The sequence below is a fragment of the Zonotrichia leucophrys genome, chromosome 3 (genome assembly GCF_028769735.1).
Source record: "Zonotrichia leucophrys gambelii isolate GWCS_2022_RI chromosome 3, RI_Zleu_2.0, whole genome shotgun sequence".
Classification (NCBI taxonomy): domain Eukaryota; kingdom Metazoa; phylum Chordata; class Aves; order Passeriformes; family Passerellidae; genus Zonotrichia; species Zonotrichia leucophrys.
Window position 1 is genome coordinate 88,556,154 of NC_088172.1, and position 21,219 is coordinate 88,577,372.

The following is a 21,219-nucleotide window of genomic DNA, read 5'->3' on the forward strand; positions in this document are numbered from 1 at the left end:
AGACTTTGCACTGCACTTCTTCAAAAAAAGGTCATGAGTAGGAACATAGTCTCCTGCTATTCCTGAGTGCTCTGAGTCTTCTCTGAGAGTGAGTGGGGTGATAAACTGCTTTCTGTCTTTCCATTACCTCATCCTCCCACCTCCTTGTTTTTCCAGTATAAGCCAGTGTTGCAGACACTACTGGTTTTTTTTCCATCCTCCTACAGTGACCTGATGGGCTGATTGCATGTTTTAATGGTTTGGTACAAAAAGACTAATTCTTGTTTGTGCTGTGCTGTAAAATAAAACTATGCACTTTGTGTTTCTGCTTAGTTTAGTGATTACAGGAGGAAGTGGTGTTTGTATTTGTCTTTATTTCTCAGAGGTAGATGAGTATCTTTGCAGAGCTCATTTCAAGAGATGTGAGGTGGTTTGTCATTCCCCCTTCTACTTGCATCTACTTTTTATCCCATCCAGCTCTGCTGCAGTCCATAAGAGCAGGTCCTGCCTAGGGAATGGAGCAGTTTCTCATATGCATTTTAGCTCTGTGAGTTTAGTGGCAACAGCTGCTTCCATCTGCAAGAAGAGATGTTCAGCTGAACAGGCAGCTTGCCTTTTTATTGTAGTGTGTATAATGCTCACATATGGTATCAGTTTGCAAAGCTGCAGAATATAACAGATTTTTTATAAAGCTCATTGAGCAAAATATGACTGTAAGAGTGTGTATGTTTATATTTAAAAACAAACAAACAGCTTCAAAAAACCACCCCGGATCTCATAGTGGTAATTTGAAGCTATGACCTGTTTGTTCATCTATCCAAATGAATTTCTGTTATAAAAGGCAGATCCATTATTTTTCTTTCTGTATTCCACCTTAAAAGTGAAATACTGTTTTCTGTCAAGGTCTCCAGAGAGGGAGCCAGGGCTTTTGGCCTGTATTCCCAGTATTGACAGTGTACACAGATTCTATTTGCGACTGACTGATATCATCACAGGCAAAGTTTCTGTTCATTGAGTCTTTGCACCTCGGTCTATGAAATATATTTCTGATGCAATATATGTTTGGGCATTGGGATATATAGGAACTGTGGATTTAGTTATTAAAAAAAAAAAAGAAACCAAACCAGTAAACTGAGAAGTAGAAATTCTATTTTAGGATAAAGACAAGTGAATTTTCACTTTTCCTTCTAAAAAAATCTGGATATTGTGTAGCACATAAAGTCTTTTGCTTAAACAACGGATAGTTGCCCTACTACTAGTGTTAGCTATTGCTTTGCAACATCAGTTGGAGCCCATCAGCCAGTTCTTGTCTCAAATACTGTGATTAAACACTTGTTTTAGTTGTGCTTGCAGACAGAGGGGAAAGAATGGTGTAAGCCTTACTTCTCCACCAGACAGATTAATATACTGACAGTTTAGCTTTTGTGAAGAGGAGCTGTGACTTGGAAAGCTTCGCACTAGTGAATTCCAGCAGGACAGGCTGAGGTGTGATGCTGCCTTAGGTCAGCAAGAGGGAAGACAGACTGGATCTTCAGTCCCCTGCAGTACACAGAAGGGTTGAAGAAGCATGGCATAACTAAAGTTTAAAAGCACTCTAATTATGTTAAGGTATTTGGAGTTCTGATGCTTCCAAAGAAGCTTTTGATACAGACATAAGTAATGTTAGCTGAAAAAAATGAAAAGCAGACCTGCTCAGGTATTCTCTCAGTCTTTTATGTTTCCTGTAGAGTACAGATTTTTTTAAAATTCATGTTTTATTCAAATGTTGTTAGAAGTACTGGCTCCCTTTCTGCAGTACTGTGTGTTTCAGAGATCAGTATAGACATGTGCACTTTGAAGGGGTCTATATCTAATTACTTTGTTGAAATTCTAAGCAGAGCTGCACTTAAAAATTTACACTGAGATCCCCTGATGAGGCTGATCAGTTCAGACTGTTTACTTTCAATCCAGGCACAACTGCTATTTCACTCTAAGAAAAATTTGATTTCTTAGAGAAACTATGTAGAAAGTGTGAAGTGGAATGGTATTCTGATAATGAGAAACTTTGTTCTGCTCTTTCTCATAATTATCCTTTGCAGAGATGTGATTTTCCTAAATGAGCACAAATACTTTGTACTAGTTTGTTTTCCACGTCAAATAAAGAATAGATAAACAAGAGATCATATTCCTGATATTAATCAGGTATTAAGAGTATTAGAAATCTGCCATCAGTTGCACACCTTTGATTGTTTCAATTACACAGATTTGATTACATTCTGGGTTTTGAGTAAGGTACTTTATATTCATGTAGTAGGCAAGATCAGCAAGATACTTCAGCCAAGGAATCAATCACATTTCCTTGCAAAGCTAATTCATATGGCTTTCCACACCCAGGACAAACTGCATTGTAGAGGCCTTGACTGGAACATCCTTGGGAATCTTCTGCCCCGGTGATAATCTCTGAGGGGTGTTGAAATAATATCAGGTCATTTTTGAAGGCAAGTCTTCAAAAAGGCAACTCCCTTCCCGTCACTCCTGATGTTTCCAGTGAGTAAAACTTTTTCCTCTCAGTTCTGAAATCAAGTTGTTTGTTCAATTTGCATGAGCAGTCAAAAAGTTCTCTGATAACATTTTTTTATGGATGCTGCCTGAAGCTGAGTATCAACTAGCATGCTAGAGATCTTCCTCTCCTACTCCTAGTATCTAAGCTTTATAGTTATTTTCTTAACTATTTTATGTGCATATATTTAGTGCTTTGGTATCTTTGTGAGTTCTCAGTCCTTGTTTTCAAGTTAAGGCATTTAAAATTTTCTTTGTTTTTAATAGCTTTATGAATATTTAAATAGACACTTGTTGATAATTGTTTTGTTGGTAATGTCTAAACTCAAATATGGAGTGTACATGTTGTCTGCTTTTACTGTGTTGTTTCAGACATGAAAATTTTTGCTTGAAGATAGTATAGATGAAGTAATAAATCCATACCAGTTACTTTGTGGAGAGAATGAGATTGTGATGATAATTTCTATTACTTGCTGTCTGAAACATCTTAGTCTAGAAGTCCCAAGATAACATAGTTCTGACAAGAAGTCATCATCCAGAAAATGCAGGAGTCTGTCGAAGGAAGGGGACCAGGACACCAGTTGGTTCATCACAGGCCCTTCGGGTCCAGTCCCGGTCCCTCAGGTCCTTCTGGTCCAGTTTATTGAAGAAAGTATCAAACACTTATACAGCAAATAATAAGCTTATGAATATTCTGTAAGCCAAGCAATCTATTGGTTAAACTATACCATGAACTCTTCCTCATTCCTTAGGGGTTACATCTCTCTTTTCTCATGTCTTTTTCACTGTTTGTTATCACACTACAGCTAGGCCCAAGGACATGCTATCTTACAGGTGAAGGACTTGGAATTAGCCACGGTTTTGTAGTTTTCCAGTCCTTAGCAGCTAAATTCCCAACATCTCCCCTGTTTTTATTTTTTTAAAAAAAAATTCTATGGGCTAACTGTGTTACACTTTTTGCAACACAAAAATAGGCAATTTTAACAACTAAACAGTATTTTCATCTGGCAAGGTTTCTCTCTTACAAAAGATTTAAGCTAGGAAAACAAACTAAAAAGGCTATCACTAATTACAAGACATGCTATATAACAAATATAAAAAAGAATTCTATGTGCTACAAAGCTCAAACAAAACTTAAGTGTGCTAATATAATCCACAAAAATAAGCCAAAGAAAGTTTGCTTTCTATTCTCAAACAGCAAATTCTGATTGTCTTTTTTAACTAAAGTTTCTCTAATGTTCACAACAACACTCTACACACAAGTCATAAAACAAACGCCTATCATAAAAGCATAAATCTATCTAACATTACTTAAACTCAATAGCATTTAAACTTAAAATATTTAAACTTTAAATATTTTAATTTAACAAAACTTAACATCACTTAAATTTAAAAAATCAGCTGATTTTAAATTTTATATAACTTATATTTAATTTTAATTTTAACAGAAAACTTTTGGTTAACAAAAGTTTGTTTGCTTGCAATCATGATAAAAAACAAGTGATATCCCAAAATGAATACCAAATGCTATATATTTTTGTTAATCACATGCTTTTAAAAATCAAGCCTTTATTGACTAAAATTTGAAATTATTAATTATTTCACTTTTTTATATTTCATATTTTTATTATTATTGTATTTTATTATTTATTATTATTTTTATTATTTATTTTATATTTTATTATTTTATTTATATTATTATTATGCCTTTTAAAGTGGCTGTGGTGGGAAGCACCACTTTAAAAACAAACATTTCCTTTGGATTCAGAAAAAGGAAACAATTCTTATTTAAAAATAATTATATAGTAGTTTTATAAAGGGCCTCTTTGAGGAAATACATCAACAGATGTTTTCCTTGTGTAAAATAGACATTTCTTAGCTCAAATCTTTGAGACACAATATATTACTTAGAGTTTGTGTTTATGCATTACCTTCTATATCAATAATTCAATAAAACTTCTAATCTATCCTAGGGAACAACAAAGCCACATTGCATACCCCTGGAATAAAACACTGTTTAAGGTATAGCTGTAAAAAAAAAAAAAACTTCCCTGAATTCAGTGCTCGCCTCCACATCCATCACATCCAATCAAAGCCCAAAAAATACAGTTATTACATTTCACTTTTACAACCACTTTAACTTTTTTTTAACATTTTTAAATTTTTCAAAATACAGTTTTGGAGTTTGATGTTCTACTAACTAAGTTATTTTGGGCTTCTGATGTCTAAAGTCTGTTAGAAAAAACAAAAGTCCCTTTTAACACTTAGGTGAGAAATGTCTTAATATCCTTTGGTGTTGCTTGTTTATTTTCACTGGTCTCTTAATTGCAGTAGGAATCTTTCTTTTGTTGACAAGAGTCATATTTCTTACGGCTGTCTAACTGAAGCTTCGGAGAGGGCGAGCCCCCCCGCGCTGGGCTCTGTTTGACAAGACGCGCCGGCAGGCTGGCTCCGCTGCAGCCGCCGCTGGTCGGAGCGCTCCCCCCGCGGCTGCTTCGCTCCCCCCGCGGTTTCGCGGCGCGGCTTCCTCCGCGCTGGGTGCGGCGCGGCCCCCCTCGCGCTCAGCTTGGCTTCCGCCCTCCCCCGGTTGCGCTGCCGCTGCTGCGCCCATGCCGAGTTTGGAGTAGGACAGTCCGGCAGGCGTCCCGAACCGCGGCTGCTGCCTTGCACTCAGAAATATGCTGAAGCAGTGTGTGGTGTATCACTTGCCATTGCTGGCTCAGTTTCTTTGCTGTTTTATCATCTTCTAACACTGCTTCCCACAGTATATCCCCAGATTTTCTCCATTCTGAGAGTTCATAGACCATATGAGGGTTAAGGAAAATTTCTTCAGCGTATCCGTAGGCTAATAACAAATTTATCCCCTTTATCTCTCGCCATTCTAGATACGCAGCTAATAACTTACATGCTTCTTGCCTTTTCATACCTGTTTATTTTTCGTGAGTGCTCTTGCAGCTTTCCAGGCTCCGGCAGCACGTAATGGCTCAGGTCACCGATGTGAACCCCGAGGGTGCTTCAAAGGTCCGGCACCGTCTCGGCTGCGAACGAGACCCAGCTCCAACTTCCTTGACCGTGGCGTGCTCTCTCCCCCTTTTTCTTTTAGTCGAGACGAGAGGGGTCAGCGTTCAGGGTCACCATTATGTCGAAGGAAGGGGACCAGGACACCAGTTGGTTCATCACAGGCCCTTCAGGTCCGGTCCAGTCCAGGTCCCTCAGGTCTTTCTGGTCCAGTTTATTGAAGAAAGTATCAAACACTTATACAGCAAATAATAAGCTTATGAATATTCTGTAAGCCAAGCAATCTATTGGTTAAACTATACCATGAACTCTTCCTCATTCCTTAGGGGTTACATCTCTCTTTTCTCATGTCTTTTTCACTGTTTGTTATCACACTACAGCTAGGCCCAAGGACATGCTATCTTACAGGTGAAGGACTTGGAATTAGCCACGGTTTTGTAGTTTTCCAGTCCTTAGCAGCTAAATTCCCAACGGGAATCAGACAAACCAAAACAGGGAGTCACTGGTGAAGCAATGCAAAAATGGGAAAAAAGTCATTGTTAACCTTTTTGACAGAGGGGTATGCAGGGCAGATTTTAGAGAGTTGTACAGATATTGGGCTGGTAGTCATTGGACTCCCTGTGTAACGGCAGGATGAAACTTTGCCTATTGGCCAAACTTGGTTGGCTCAAAAAAATCTACAAAAATAATTGTCAGAAAGCTGATGGATGTCTCTAGCTACCAGTAGTTCCAAGACAGACACCTGTTTTTCATAGTGTAAAATTTTCTGCCTTTTTTCAAGATTGACACATGAGGAAATTGATGTGACTGTTACTTTCAGATAATGCAAATTATCCACACATCTTATCACATTATGTGACTTGTCCAAGACAGTGTTTTCTTCCATAACCTCCATGATTTACAACCATTACCTTGTCTGCTGCATCCCTATTGGTATGGATGTCACCAGGCAGTGCACATCTGTCCCATCTGTTGGGTGTTTCAGCTGACGCTGTGCTGCTTCAACTTCCAAAGCATCATCCAGATAGAATATTTGTACCTAGCAGTTTCCAAAGTTAAAGGTAGCTGAAGGGCCAAGACAGGCAAGCTGCTGTTATCCACCTATTTAAATGGCAAATTTCATTCATGTTACTGCTGATCGAGAGAAAAAGGTACCAAAAAAAGACTGGGGCCAAGAGCTGCTGTTGGGATTGGATGGAAATCAGTGAGTCCAAGGCAGGACATGCAGCTCTCCAAGCTCATGATGTAGCAGTACAGGGAAAGCAAGAGATATCCTTTGTTCCATCTTCTTTGGAGATTTAACTCCAAAGAAGATGGAACCAGTGTAGATAACTGGTATCTTGGATTATCAGAATTTTATGTGCCCACGCTTCTCTGGTCTGAGTGTGTATTAATAGGTTTGTTTCTCTTGTCTTCTCTTCCTCCCTGCTCCCTGACATGAGTTGTATGAGGAGAAGGGAGAATCTGCCCTGACCAAGGAATTTCTAAACATCATCTTAAACTTCTGTCAAGAGTGGGCAAAAGTTTCTGCCAACACAAACAAGATGATGAGCTTGGATGCACAACATTGCATGTGACAGCAATCTTTGCAGCACATGGATGAAAACAGTGAATCAGCAGTGCCCAAATAGCAGACAACAGCAGTCTTGTGGGATTTGTTAAAACTGCATGTCTTGCAACAGGATTTATGACTTAAAATATTTCAGTTCATTAGGGCTGGTTCTAATGTGCAAAAAAACATGCAAAGGTTTGCATGGTCAAGTGGTCAATAAGTTCTACTTGTTAACCATTCTCAAGACAGTGAAATTTTATGTACAGCAGTTGAGACACAGTCTCATTCCATATTCTGATTTATCTTTCTGTTCTGGAAACTAGGAGCAATGTATTTGGATGGATGTCTGTGCTCCCTCTGCCTCATGATGCATATAACTTTTCAAGTAAAATTTGTGCTGCTTATAACTTTTCAAGTAAAACAGATATGACTGGCTAAAGATCCTTAATTTCTCTGCCTACTTGGAATCCATTTTGGATTGCCTGGGATGTAGGAGGGGAAGTCAAATATTGCAAAGCATTGTTTTAAGCTGTGACGGTCAGTGCCTGATTATCTTAAGTTTCCAATGAGTGTATTGATTGAACCAGCAAAATCCTTGCACAAATACTAGTTTCTCTCAAACTGATTAAAAAGTTAACTCAGACTCTTACCTGTGACAGGCTGCTTTGGGGATTTTGGCCTCTTTTTTGATTTTAGGGAGAGAAGTAAGTTTTGGGGATTTTATTTTTCTCTTAGGTTCCAACCTGATGATGACATTCATTCAGTCTCTTCTCTCATGTTACTCTTGCTCCCAGACAGGTTCACCCCCTTCAAGTCCTTTCATTTTCTTCTCAGAATGTTTGTCCAAAAGGCCAAAAGAACGGATTTTCAGATGTGTAAGACTTCTAGATGTACTTCCAGCGATGCTAGGTGTTTAGCCAAGGCCATCACATTAAGGACAAATTGAAATCCTGCTTTGCCATGAGTATTGTCACTTTTATTTGTCTGCTCTCTACCAGTTTCTGCTTATTCTTGTGGCTATGAGCTGTCCTTTAGTGGCTGTACCAGTTTGGGTTGTTCTCCTGCTGCTCTCCCATCACCCAATTCATGGTGAATGTCTGAGCTTCTGGCTGGCAAGCTGTATTTTTGATATCTGCTTTGATGTCTGTTTTGTGGGGAACTTCATTGAACCAGGTGCTCAGAATATGAGGTACTTGTGCACAAATAGTGGCTTGGGCCAAAATCCTCAAAGTACCTAAACATGGTGTAGTGAAAACATGTCTGTAGCTAAAATTGTGCAATTCTTTCCTTGACAAGGATCTGTTTGAATCGTATTCCCCTTTAGTTCTGTTGATATTTAGGATTTTTTTGTGTGTCAAAACAGTTCAATTCAACTTCAAACTCTCATTGTTCAGATTGTTTCTACCTGCCTGAGACCTATTTCAGAATCCCAGACTCATTGGGGTTGGGAGGGCCCTCTGGAGATCACCAGTCTAATCCCCTGCCAAGAGTCACCTGGAGCAGATGACACAGGAATGTGTCTAGGTGGGGTTTGAATGTCTCCAGAGAGGGAGACTCCATGACCTCCCTAGGCAGCTCTTCCAGTGCTATTGTGTTAAATATTTGAAGAAGAAACACTTTCTAAGATGCTTTAAGGCAATGTTCTATTTGATTATGTACTGAAAGATCAAGAGAATTTGCTTATATTGTCAATAATAATATTGATACATAAGTTTTGACATTTATTTTTTCAGTGGTAAATGCGCTAAATGCTTTAAAAAGCTATTTCAGAATCATGTAGTGGAAAGCTGCTGAAGACTTATCTATTGCCTTTTTTTTTTTTTTTTTTGTAACTTTGCTGTTGGAACACAAAACACGTAGGTGGCCAAATAGCGTTCCAGCACGACCTGCTAGCAGGCAGGAGGATTTCTGCTTCAGAGCTGCAGTTCATTAAAGAGTTGTAAGCAGAAGTGCTGGAAAAGTTTCCTGTGGGAATGTTACGAGAGATTTCTGATAACCTCAAGGCTGCCTTCCAAATGATCTTATTAATTCTGTGAGTAATCCGGGGAAAACCAGTAGGGTTTCTTTGACTTTTGCCCTCCAAGGTTGATGTTTTGTCAGCTCAGAGCAGCTATTAGTAACAATAGCTCTTGAAGTGTGATTTAAGAAGCCCCAGGAAGTGTGTTCCTGTTTTTATTTCCGGTACTCTTACAACTGGCAACTCCTCTTCCTTTAGCCCCTAATTCAGTGGGCTGCTGTTCCTGGAAACCTGTTTGGAATGTTCTAATGAAGTTCTTCACTTGCCTAAAGTACATCAAATGTAACACATGAGCCTGATTTCCAGCAGAGACTTGAGTTTATGTGCAGTCAGCTGCTTCTCAGGAGTCACTCTCATGGCTGGGTATGGAAGGATGGGGTTGCTTTGTGCAGGCTCTGAGAAGTTCATGGTTTTAATTTTGCTGGATTAGGAAGGTGCTGTTAGAGTTGTCAGCTCACTTATGTTCAGTCCAGAACCAGAAAGTGACTGTTGCTTTTATTGAGGAGCATCAATGGGAATTTAGATTATAGGACATATGGACCTAGAATGTCATGGTCTGCATTGATGATTGGAAGAAAGGGCAGTAAGTGTTTTCATCTCTTTTTGTGAACATGTTCTCTTTTTTATGTAGCTTGAGGTTAGATTTTTTTTTCAGATTCCAAAGAGCTGATTAAAATTGCTTTTTCTCCTTACACAGCAGCTTTCAGTGTGTTATCATCCCAACTAAAACTGGGCTGCTTCTTTCTAGGTGCCTTTTCTTCTCCTGTTCCCTTTTGCCTTTGCTCTCCAGAGTTGGCATCATACATTCTGCATTGCAGAGGGCAAGATTCCTGAGAATAGCACACTGCTTGGAAAGAATTGTATCTGTGGTGTGTTGTCTGGATGTTATTTGTTATGTACGCAGAACTGTTAACTCTCCCTCTAAACATTTCCCATTTTAAGACTGTTCCTTTCCATGCAGATTCACCTTGACTGCTCTTTAAAAGTGGTTTTCCAGCTGAAAATAGGACTCTCACCTTGCTGGTCAGCATTAGCAATGTATTTATTTGCTGCATATCTGTGTAACTTTAATGCTATTATAGTTTCCTGTTCAGCTACCTGTCTTACCTCTCTGCTTTTAATTCAGTTTTGGGGAAAGCATACGTTTTAAGTCAGATCAAAGGGAAAAGCAGAATAAAGATTATTAAAAAGTTTGGTCCAATCTTCAGTAGTGTTCAACCTTTGGTTACTGCAGTTGGGAGACTATGAAAAGTTTAGCTTTGTTTTCAGCCTAAAATTTTCCTCATAATTACTGGTTTTGAAGCCAGCAGCTGTGTTACTTAATGCATGAAACTCTAACTGTTCAGCTATGAGTTTTAAATGGGAGAGGTAAACAATTGTTTGTTTTTTAATGACTTCTAAGGCAACTGTTATACCTATTTTAAAAAAAAAGGTTAAGAAAAATACGTGCCTACAATTTGTGAATATCCACTGTTATTTTCTGAAGTTCTATTTAAGGGCTTAAAGTTCCAGCACTGGTTTTTAATATTTTCTAAAGGTAGGAGCTTCTGTGATAAGTAACTATTGCTTGTTCAGTGGTCTTTTGAGAATTTAAAGTAGTTGCCTGGCTTGATGTGAAATTGTTGAAATGTAACTGTATTGTACTTACCAGTTAAGTTAAAACCCTTTAGAAAGGGTTTTCTGAAGTATTTTTTTGAAGTCCATCTGTAAAAACAAAGTTATTTTAATGAAGAGGACTTTGAATATTACAGTTTCTCCCTAGTCTCATGAATAAAACTTCAGATTTTGTTTTTAAGCTCTTTCCCTTAGGGGTTAAATACCTTGGAAATAATCTTACCCTAAATTGGAGAACTCAAGGAATGCCTAATGAAGGAGCATTATGGTGACTGGCACTTGAGTGTTTTGTGAGATGCAAGTGCAGAGTACAGGTCACTGCAATTATTAAAAGGTGAAAATGTTTAATGGGGTCTGTGGAGCCTGTGTGCCCACAGCAGCTCTTTGGTTATTTGTTCAAACTGTCCTGCACATCTAAACTGCTTGCAGTGATAAGTGGTGTTTATGCAGACAGGTATTCTACACAGGGATATTGCCTGCAGGACAGAGGCAGATTTCTTCCTATCTAGACTGCTGCTTCTAGAAATTATTCATCAAAGTTTCTGATTCCTCTGATTTAGAAGGCTTTGTAATTAAATAAATTCAGGACAAGAGGAGATAAAAACAGAAGCAGGAGATGAGAAAGAAACAAAGGTCCATGTAAAGTGAGGAGGAATGGGGCAGTACCAGGAGTATAAGGAGAGATTGCTTTTGATAGACTGGTGGAACTGTGTGAAGTGGGTTTGCCAATAACAGCCATTCCTTTGAAATATTTTTTGTCCTGTTTTTTTAAAAATGATGACTTGGTTTTTTTCTTGCCTTAGACTGAAAAGCAGATTGGGACAACCTCTGTTTTCTTCCCTCCTTTTTTGATTTGCCCATGTGTTCTGAGTTCAGTATTGAGAAACTGTAGCTCCCCACTGCGCAAGAGCCACTTTAAGTTTCTTTATATTCCTCTGTCGATTTCTATGCACTTGTATGGATTCTTAAGGAATTTTGTAATATGTGGAAACAATTATTTCATTTAGATTCTTATCCCCCAAGTTTTCAGCATCCATAAGGGGGCAAGATTCAACTTTATCAGACGGAATAGACACAAGGAAATGTTTACTTTGATAACAAAAGAGGCTCAGTGCCCACAAAGATTTTCTGGAGGGATATTCTTTAGTTAGAGTGCATAATTTGACAACTTCAAAATAAAGAATACTATAATATGTTGATACATTTATTCACATTTATTCAAAGCTTCAGCTAAAATGACTCAATCAATGGCTTTAGCAAGTTTTAAACAGTCTTCTGTGTATCCTTAGCAACAGATTTCTGTTAAGTAGGAGAATATAACTTGCTGTGTGCTTACAAAAATAGGAAAACTGCTTTTGTCTCAGATGACTCTGTAGTATCTTACATGTTTATATCTCCATTAGATTTACTGTAGCATGACTTTCTACACTATGGGGTTGATTTAATAAATAAACAGTATATGGAGCATTTCTCTTGTAGGTCACTTTGCTGGATGTGTGATGCCAGCAAAGACCAAGCTGACTTCCCTCTTTGATACCAAGGACTCAGTTGCTCCTGTGGAGACTCCAAAAGATTCACTAGGCATAAAAATGCATTTTTCTTTTTCATGTTGTTTATGCTTGCATTTTTTTAGTACTGCCTTCACATTTTTGATTAAGCTTTTATTGAATCCTTATCTATAATGAGAGTTTAACGTTTCAGAAGATAAATTGAAGTGATGTACACAGAAAACTAATTTTTCAGTAATACCTTGAATGTTTATCATTGTACATAGGGAAGATATACATAATCCCTCTGTGTTAGAAAGACACCTCAGTTTAAATTTATTAAAGATTACTTTCCTCTGTCAGGAGCAAAGTGTCATCTAAATCCAGTTCCCTCCCATGAAAGCGTGAGAATTTCTGCACTGCTTGGGGTCTGTGCAAATCATCTGCACTACAAAAGAGCCCTGGCTTCTTCTATTTTAGGAATCTGGGAAGGGTAAATATTTAGAAGGGCTGGTGTAACAATAGCAGAAGTAGAAGGAAATTAAAGTGTAGGATCCAGTGCTGAGACACATTTGGCTTAAGTCTTGGGTGAAAAAAACATAAACTTTTTGGTAAATTGGTGAAATGTTACAATTTTCAACTTTGGAGTACAGAATCAGCAGGAACTGTTCTATGTAGAATAAAACACTCAGTTTTGAAAATATGTCCTTTTTGTTCTTATTTAGGTTTTTTGGTTTTTTTGGGTTGTTTTTTTTTTTTTTTTTTTTTTTTTTGTCAGACCAGAGTGTGTTGCTGTTCAGTCCCTTTCTGACACAGTGCAGAAGCTAATATTTCACTGAGCAAATGCTAGCACTTTTAAGGGAATGAGGCTCTTTATGGAAGACAGCTGCTGGTATGAGAACTTCTTTAATATAAAGCTCAGGGGCGGTAGGTTGAATGAATATATGAAGTAAACTGAAATTAAGGCCATGGCATAGAAACTGATTTCATTATAGGAACTCTGATGTTTAGGTTGCAAAGTAATTTGCTCTATAAAAGATTTTTTGTAGAATCTCTTAGAGAGTTTTCAGCATCTGTTGTTTTCAACAGCTGTTCAGTATTGAGCAGAAAGATTCATCTGTTCTCTGCATAGCAAGAAAAATGTATTCTTTATCTTGATTAATTCAATTGAGCTTGAGTAACTCTTTGGATATTAAAACCAGTTTTCCTGGTGTGTTTCACTTATCTTTGGGAGATTTTTGGCACCATTTTCAAATACCTAAATGTGTCCAAAAACTGAAGTCTGTTTCTGCCAGAATTTCTGTGTGACTTATGAGCCTATATAAAGACCGTTATAGTAACTTAAGCTGATACTTGCCTTGTATTTATGCAAGACGACTTCAAATAATCCTTTAACTTAATTTTGAGCTGTGTTTTTCAGAAAGATACTATATAGAGTTGGCTGGATAAAGAGAACTATACTTTTGGAAAGAACTTAAGTATTTTGAAATTAGATTTATATTTTTCATCCAATTTAAAAGCTAAAATAAAAAAAAACCCCTGAATTTCATTGTGGAAGGAAATAGAGTTTAACGTCCACAGATAGGAGACTGCTTGGGTAGGTTTATCTGATGCCTCAGGGCTCTCAGCTCTCACTTGGCTTGCTTCAGGTTGTATGGGTCTTCAGAAAAGGTAGGTTTTCAGTCAGTTCTGTTGGAAAGTTGTCAAGGTTTACCATCACTGTTGTGTTTTAATAATATTTTTTTCATGTCCCTTCCTATAATTTTGATTTTTACAGTTTCCACATGGCAGAAAATTCAGCACAGCCCCTGACAGAGTTTGTTGAATTTTAGATCACCTAATGTCTGAAGGCTAGGAGAAGTTGCTCTGCAAGAGGACCTAGACTCCTGAAATACAATTTTAAATAATATTTGGAGATAGTTTAGACCACTCCAAGACTTCAGCGCCTCAGTTTCCTTGCAGACTTTCTCAACATTTTGGTTACCTACTTTAATTAATACTATTACCTCTAAGTTTCTTTAGCAGGATAAGAAACACTTCAGTATTTAAATGCCTGTCCTTTCTTGGCTTATTCTTAATGATAGTATTTTGCAAATTCTGAATACTGAGAGTATTTTGCAAATTCTGAATTAGAACAATTCAAAGAAATTCTTATTCCTGTCAGGTCATTTGCCCAGCCTAGACACTGGAGAATGTATTTTTTTTCAATTTAGTCATCCAGTGCCAAGAGGAAGTGGAATAGTACAGTCTTGCTGTCTACTACAAAGATACAGAGACTAGTGCAGTACAGAGCATATTTGCCTTCCTTGTTCAGAATCAGGTATGTCCTATACAAAAGGTGATATTGAATCTTAGAGTTGATTAATCAAGCTCTTTTTCCAGCCTTTTGCATGTTTATCTTTTATGGCTATGTCTAGTTGTTCCATGGGATATATTAGTTATTAAAACAAAACCCCTTACAATAGTAAGCAGAAAAAAGGAATTGCAAAGAGAACTGAGTTCATAGTAAACTGAATTTAGACCAAGAAACCTGCACTCTATGGTAAGTTAGTCTCTTAATTGCAAATTAGTATCAGTCTGCTTCAAATTCAAGGTTTCTGGCAACTGTGGAATTTTGGTAATAGTTTCATGGAACTCGTGTCCAGGGTCAGTGCGATTCCATGATCTTTGCATAACAGTGTTCCACTGGTAAAATAAATCACAACAGAGCACATTTTAAATCTATTTAAGGCTTGTGAGACCATAGGAAATCTGTTAGATTTCTGTTTAATACTAATGAACAGGGCTGAGTTGTGACAGGTGACCCTCATTTGGTGTAAGACTTACGAGGACCATTTCATAGGATGTTCCATTTCTTCCCTAGTAATTCAGTTATAACCCCATTTTACCTATCAATTCCTTATGAACCAGTAGAATTCAAAGTGTTGGTTTTACACTGTGTAAAAACAGACATTTCAGAATGGATTTGGCTAGGTTGGAATGACATTACTTCTGGAAGTTCTTGAAGTAACCTCTGACAAAGTAGATCAGAAGTTCGGAGGGACAGTGGGGATGAAGGCTCTCATTGCTTGTGGGAGGGTGGAGAGCTTGATGTAAGCAAATGTGACATCCAGTCCCTCTGTGGTCCTAGCAGCCAGGCAAACTGGGTGTGCTGGGGAGCACACCTGTGCCCAGTGCTGCTCCTGCCAGCACCCCAGTGTCCCAGCACCAGACCAATGTCTGCACATGCCCTGCAAAGCTGGGATATAATTGCTGGGCAGCTGTGTGATAACCCTGAGATAGGGAAGACTTGGATAGGGAAATCCTGCTGATTGGAAGCAGGATAGGGAAATCCTGCTGAAGGATTTCAAGCTGAGGTTTCTCACCAAGTAGTGGACTCTTCACTCCTCAGCTGTTTACTGGATTGGGATGAAAGGCATCCTTTGTACTCCTAGGAATGCAAAATTTACGGGACCAGAGCAACAGAGAGCACTAGTAAGAGAAACAGGACTATAATCTGGTGGTGAGGTCACTTCCTTAGAAGGGGAAAACACGGCTGGACTTTGAGAACTCTGTATGTACTTTACATGAAACAATATGCAGAGTTTATGAACTGTCTTAGCAGATTAAGCATAACTAAGTGTAACCTATAAAGTGGTGAATTGAACAATTTCTGTCTAAGGTGCTTCATCAATAACTGAGCAAAACTTCAAAATGGTGGTAATAAACATAGAATGAAAGTAACATTTTTGTACATGTGGTTTCTTTTTGTTTTTTTCAGATTCTTAATATTGCAAAATTGATTCATTTCATAATAGAATTGTATGTGACAAAAGGTTTTTTTAATCCTATTTTAAGCCTCTGTATAATCTTATTTTAAATGTGCTAATCAAGCTATGGTTTGTGTGCTTGCCAGAAAAATCATTCTTGATTTGTGTTATAGTTCAAAGAGATATAAGCATATTTAAAATCAACAGAGATTCTGCATCCACATCTGTGAATATAAAATGTTGATGTAATAGTGATGCATGTCAAAACTCTTCTGTTTCTCAGTTTCTAACTTCAAAGTGAAGAAACGAAAATGTATTGTACTACAGTGCATGACTAGATTAGGGTATTAAAGCAGGTTCTTTATTATGTTTACTTCTAATTTAGTTGCTTTCAAAAACTCAGTTGTTATTAGCTAAATTTACAGGGGCAGTTTTAGGTTTCCAGGAAGCTCCAGTGACCTCTGTAAAGAGGTAATTCAGTGAACCTGTCACTAATAATTTCATTCTGCAGCTAATAGTAATGGATTTAATCCAGAAATTATGAACTGGGCCACCCTTTCCTGAGGGAAATATTTCTTTCCACCTTTAAATATAAGAAGGAGTGAGCATAGGAAATAAAACAGAGCCTGTGCTTTTGTTTTTGCAGTCATGAGGCTTTTGTGAAGTACTGTGCAGAATCAGTAATGTGCAGCAGAGTTTTCCTTGATCTCCTTCTGAAGGTTTCACTGCTGCCATTTTAATCGAATACAGCTTTATCTGCTGTCACTCACATGTTTACATGAAAACTAGCTCCTGATGACAATGGAGTCTTTGGGGTGCGTTCTGTGCACAAGAAGCCTGACTGCTCTCAGTCATACTCTGATGATCTGAAGAGCATCATGCTCCTGCTTAGTGTTTACAGTGGCCATGCAAGGAGCTTAGTATTGCAGCACTTGAGAGGAAAGTCATAGCAGATGATGATGTTGTTGAACTGTTAACTTCTTTTTTCTGAAAGAAAAAGTGCAGTCATTCAACAAGGAACCTGGGAAAATGCCCATCAGTGCCTTTAACAATTGTACCCCACTATGTTTTAGTATTGAATTAAAATGCTAATCACTGACTTGTTTTCCATCTTGTCCTAATGAAAGAAAGTCCTGTATGTAGGGAACTGGAGTTGCAGTTTGTCAGTGTTTGAACATGGCCCTTTGTTTCTGCTTTGTTATTTTATGAGAATTCAAAACTAGTTCAGCAATAACTTTTTGTACAGAAAAATTAAGAGGCAGAGATTGTGCATCATGCTTATCCCTATGATTTGCATTTCTGCCTTTTAGTTATATTCTATGTACTGCATGCTTTTCCTTAAGCATTTTTAAAAAGTTTCTCTTTAGTCCTGTAAAGGCTATTGCTTTTGCAGTTTGTACTCTAATATACACATTATATGCCTGGGTTCTCCTAAGTGAACCTAAATCATCAGTGCCACTGAAAGAAATGCATTGCCCCCATCGGGTTATCCTTGCCTGCTGTAGCAACCATCCTTATGCCAGCAAACAAGCTTGTGCAAGTATGTGGGGAGTTGAATTCAGAAAATTTATTGGGATTAAAACTAATCTCTGAAGAGGAAGTGTGTGGATGAACATGATTGAGCACATGTTTGCATGATAGGCACTTCCCTCTTAAAATTGCCACCTGGCTCTGAAATTCTTTGTCCTCTGACCCTCGGTAAGCATTCCAGGTTCCCTTCCCTCCCTTCTTCCCAGCCCCCTTCCCCTTGATATGTGTGAGCAGTTTGCTCTCACCCCTGGTTTATAATGTGCCAGTAACCAAGGAGCTCAGGGTCACTCAATGTGCACCAAGTGCTGCTCCTGCCTGGCAGCTGACACTGAGCTGTACTGGAAAGGTGGAAGGAACGCTGGCTGGTGTTACAGTCTCTACTAATGCCTAGCAATAAATCTGTGTGCCTTTGAGTACTGTGACCAGATCCATGTGATCGTTTCTTTTGTCCACTGTGAGGAAAAACATGGATGTGTCATACGAGTATGAGCAAGTCATGCAAATCCCAAAGGGATGATTCCCTCAAGGTTAGATTATTTTTGGCTTTGTTTCTAAAGCAAACTCTTCGAGAAAGATTTTTTTTGCTGGTAGATTTATACTTAACTTGTTTTGGAAAGGGCATATGCAAAGATTAATATCTTCTGACAAATGGAGCAACCTTACTGAGGCTGGTATTTTTTTTTTATAGCTGGGCTGTGAGCTCTTGCTGGGAAGGTCAGTATATTTTGCATGCATTGCTCTTTAAAATGATATCTGCTGGTGATTGTTAAATCTGTAGACTAAACAAGGCTGTTCTGTGAAGTAAGATTTAAAATTATAAAAAGAATAAAAAGAATATTCAGGGTTTATTCAAGTATTATCTGAATACTTGCTATAAAGGTTCAATGGCTTGGTAGTAAACAGATTTCTCAGGTTCATTCGAATTGCCAGTGCCCATGCCCTGGAACAAGTACATGATGCAATTGAGGGAGAAGGAAGGGAGGGACTTGCAGAGGGACCAAACTTCCCTTGGAGGCATGGAATGGCTGTGCAGCTGCTGCTGCCTAGGGCTGCCAGGAATCTTCAACAGCTGCTGTTTGCTTGTCTCCATGTCTGATATGGAGGTGCTTTGTTGGTGTTAACTTTGTACAGCTCTGGTACTGCTGGCATATAGCCAGGCACTCCTCTTTGCCAGGATATTAAAAAAAAAACCAACCAACAACTGCACAGTTGTAGTCCCTAATGGCCAACACCGAGTAGTGTTTTCTCAATTCTCATAGCCTGTATTCCTTTGCAGACTGCTATCAGTCTGGCTGCTTTTGAGTCCTGATCCTCAAATCCTGGGTATGGAAACATACTGTACTCCTAAATACATTTCAGCAGCTGATCCTCTTTAGATTGCTTAATTCTTGTGTGAAGAGAGTTAACCTAATACTAGAGTTCATACAACCAGTAGAGAACCAAATCCTGTTAACAATGAAATTCCTAGAAACTGAGCATGTGAAGCCTCTACAGGAATTCAGTAAAATGGTAAAATCAGTATTGTCTGAATTTTGACATACATCACAGAATATATAAAGTAATCTAGTCAAAGTCTTCTCTTGAATTCCATCTTTAAGTAGATATACAGCTGTATTTATTGAATGTAAATCTCAAGAGGTACCCTTAAGCTTGAAAAGCACTCAAGTACCTCGCCTTAGATATTTTGGTCAATACTGGGTCATCTTCTGCATAAAAATCTGGTCTATTAAATGGATCTCATGCAGAGAAGCAATTTATCTGGGTTTGTATTACAACTGTAATGCAGTGTTTCTGTACCATGTGCTTTTCCAAAAGATTTTTTGAGTCAAGCATTGATCAGAAAGGTTTGCAATTGCAGTTTTGTACTGACAGCACAAGTTTTGTACTGTACAGTCAGAACTGTGTGGCTTCAGGGAACCTGTGCACAGTAGAAAACGCCAGATCAGTTTTTTGAGAAGACACCTCACAACCCTTGGGCATAATACAAAAGGAATAGAGATAGCATAGAAAAATCCATAGGGAAATGTTACATAGGTGTTTTGTAGTTTAGACTTGTCTCATGGTTTTTCCCATAGATAGCAGATGAAACAGAAGCATATCAAGCTTGGTGAAGAGTTTTGGAAATTATGTAACTTACATGATTGTCAATAACTGTATTTTAGTCAAAGTAGTGTGAAATCACAGGCTTCTGCAGAAATCTGACATCTCCTAAAGCCATGGAGGCTGAGGCTCTGAACAGTCTGGTTCTTGATTTATCTGAATGTATGAAGAATTCCCAGGCTCACATCTGTTTGCTAAGAGACAACCAGAAAAGATTGACTTCACATTGCAGGGGCTGTGTTTGGGTAAGCCTGTGGCAGGCAAGCAGCCGGGTGGGCAAACATTGAGGTTGTGCTCAAATACCATTTTCTCCTGCCTTGTCTGTCAGGCCTTTGTTAGTGTGTCAGTAAAGCTCACTTCAAATAAAAGGTCCTCTCTGGGCTCTAGCAATGCTTGTTTACTCCAAACACTTAGATCTCTCTTTTTTTCTGGGAGAAAAAAAAAATATTAGCTCTGGTGCTTATTCCACTTTCCTGGTGAAGAAAGGTGAAGGTGTGATGTTGGTTGAGCACAAAAGGAGGGGGAGCTCTTTCATGTATTGTTTGAAGGTTTAGGCAGCAAATTTGGAAAATATTAAGAGCAAAAAAGCTGGTAGGGATTTCCTCTCCCGTTAGTTTTACTAAGCCAAGGGAGCTAGGCTAAGCTGAAGGCAATAAGCTGAATGTGCAATAGGTACAAGAAATGTTTTAGAAGTGTTTCAAGAATTGCCGTTGTTACCTAGTTTACTCTTAAATGAATAGCAAGAACCTTCTACTTAGCTAAGTGAATGAATAGCAAAATGAATAGTTTTCTGATATCTGCAACATAAGAGTTTATTTTGCCCATAGATGTTAATATTGCATAAGCATTATATGGCAATACTTACACAGTTGTGTTAAATTTGGATTTTACCTTTTTAGTTTCCCTAAATTAATTTCAAAATAGCTGTCCCTATCTTAAAAATAATTTATATTTTTTGAAAGAATCCCATACATTGCAAGACTTTGCTGTTTCCTGAACAAAGAATATGAATCTGAAAAAAGTCACATTTCCTTTGCTTCCCTAAGTGAAATGGAAATAGTGGTACTTGTGGTTTCTTGACAGTTGCTATATGAATTTCTCCAAATGATGGGAGAAATACAGTTCTTTATTACTTCTTTGATTACAGACATGTTAATGCGGTGGTTATTAAAACAGTATTAGTAAAATACATTTCTCCTGTGTAGAAAAAAAAATTACACTGCAATAGTCGCTTTCACTGCCATCAGGCTAGTGGTTGTAATTTCAGTGCTGGTGTTGTACAAGTGGTAGAATTACTGCTTTTTAAGTCACTTTTTTATTTTATACTCAGATAAAGCATTCTGTTAGTTTTTCCCCCTGGTCAGTCTGGACTGTTTTACAAGTGACATTATACATGTGTGCACGTACATAAGATACATTTAAGTTTACTTACTTCATAGTGGAAAAGGTACACCTGTGAGAAGGGAATGTGAATGAGAAAATATAACCATGTGTAAACATGTTTATGCAGCTGCATTTTAATGTAACTTATTATTGGAGCACTGTTTAGAGAGTGAAACTTTTACAGCTGAAGACAAGCTATTAAAAGTTCCTTCAAAATATTGTAAGCTGTAGATAAATCAAAAGTATAGATAC

At 38.0% G+C, this 21,219-nt stretch overlaps 1 protein-coding gene across 8 annotated transcripts in view; it reads left to right on the forward strand.

Moving 5' to 3' along the window:
- The window catches only part of DISP1 (dispatched RND transporter family member 1), a 99,053-nt gene that overhangs the window by 31,967 nt on the left and 45,867 nt on the right, over window positions 1–21,219 (forward strand). For 3 of the 8 annotated variants that reach the window (XM_064709176.1, XM_064709178.1, XM_064709179.1), the window contains one exon: window positions 2,353–2,505. The exons of 4 other annotated variants lie outside the window; for them this stretch is intronic. Coding sequence is in view for 1 of the 4 variants with exons in the window: in XM_064709175.1 (XP_064565245.1) it covers window positions 9,061–9,119 (59 nt within the window). In the remaining 3 variants the exon portion in view is untranslated. Of the gene's footprint in view, window positions 1–2,352; window positions 2,506–8,990; window positions 9,120–21,219 lie in introns of those variants that run through there. One more of the 8 variants, XM_064709175.1, reaches the window with a different exon arrangement.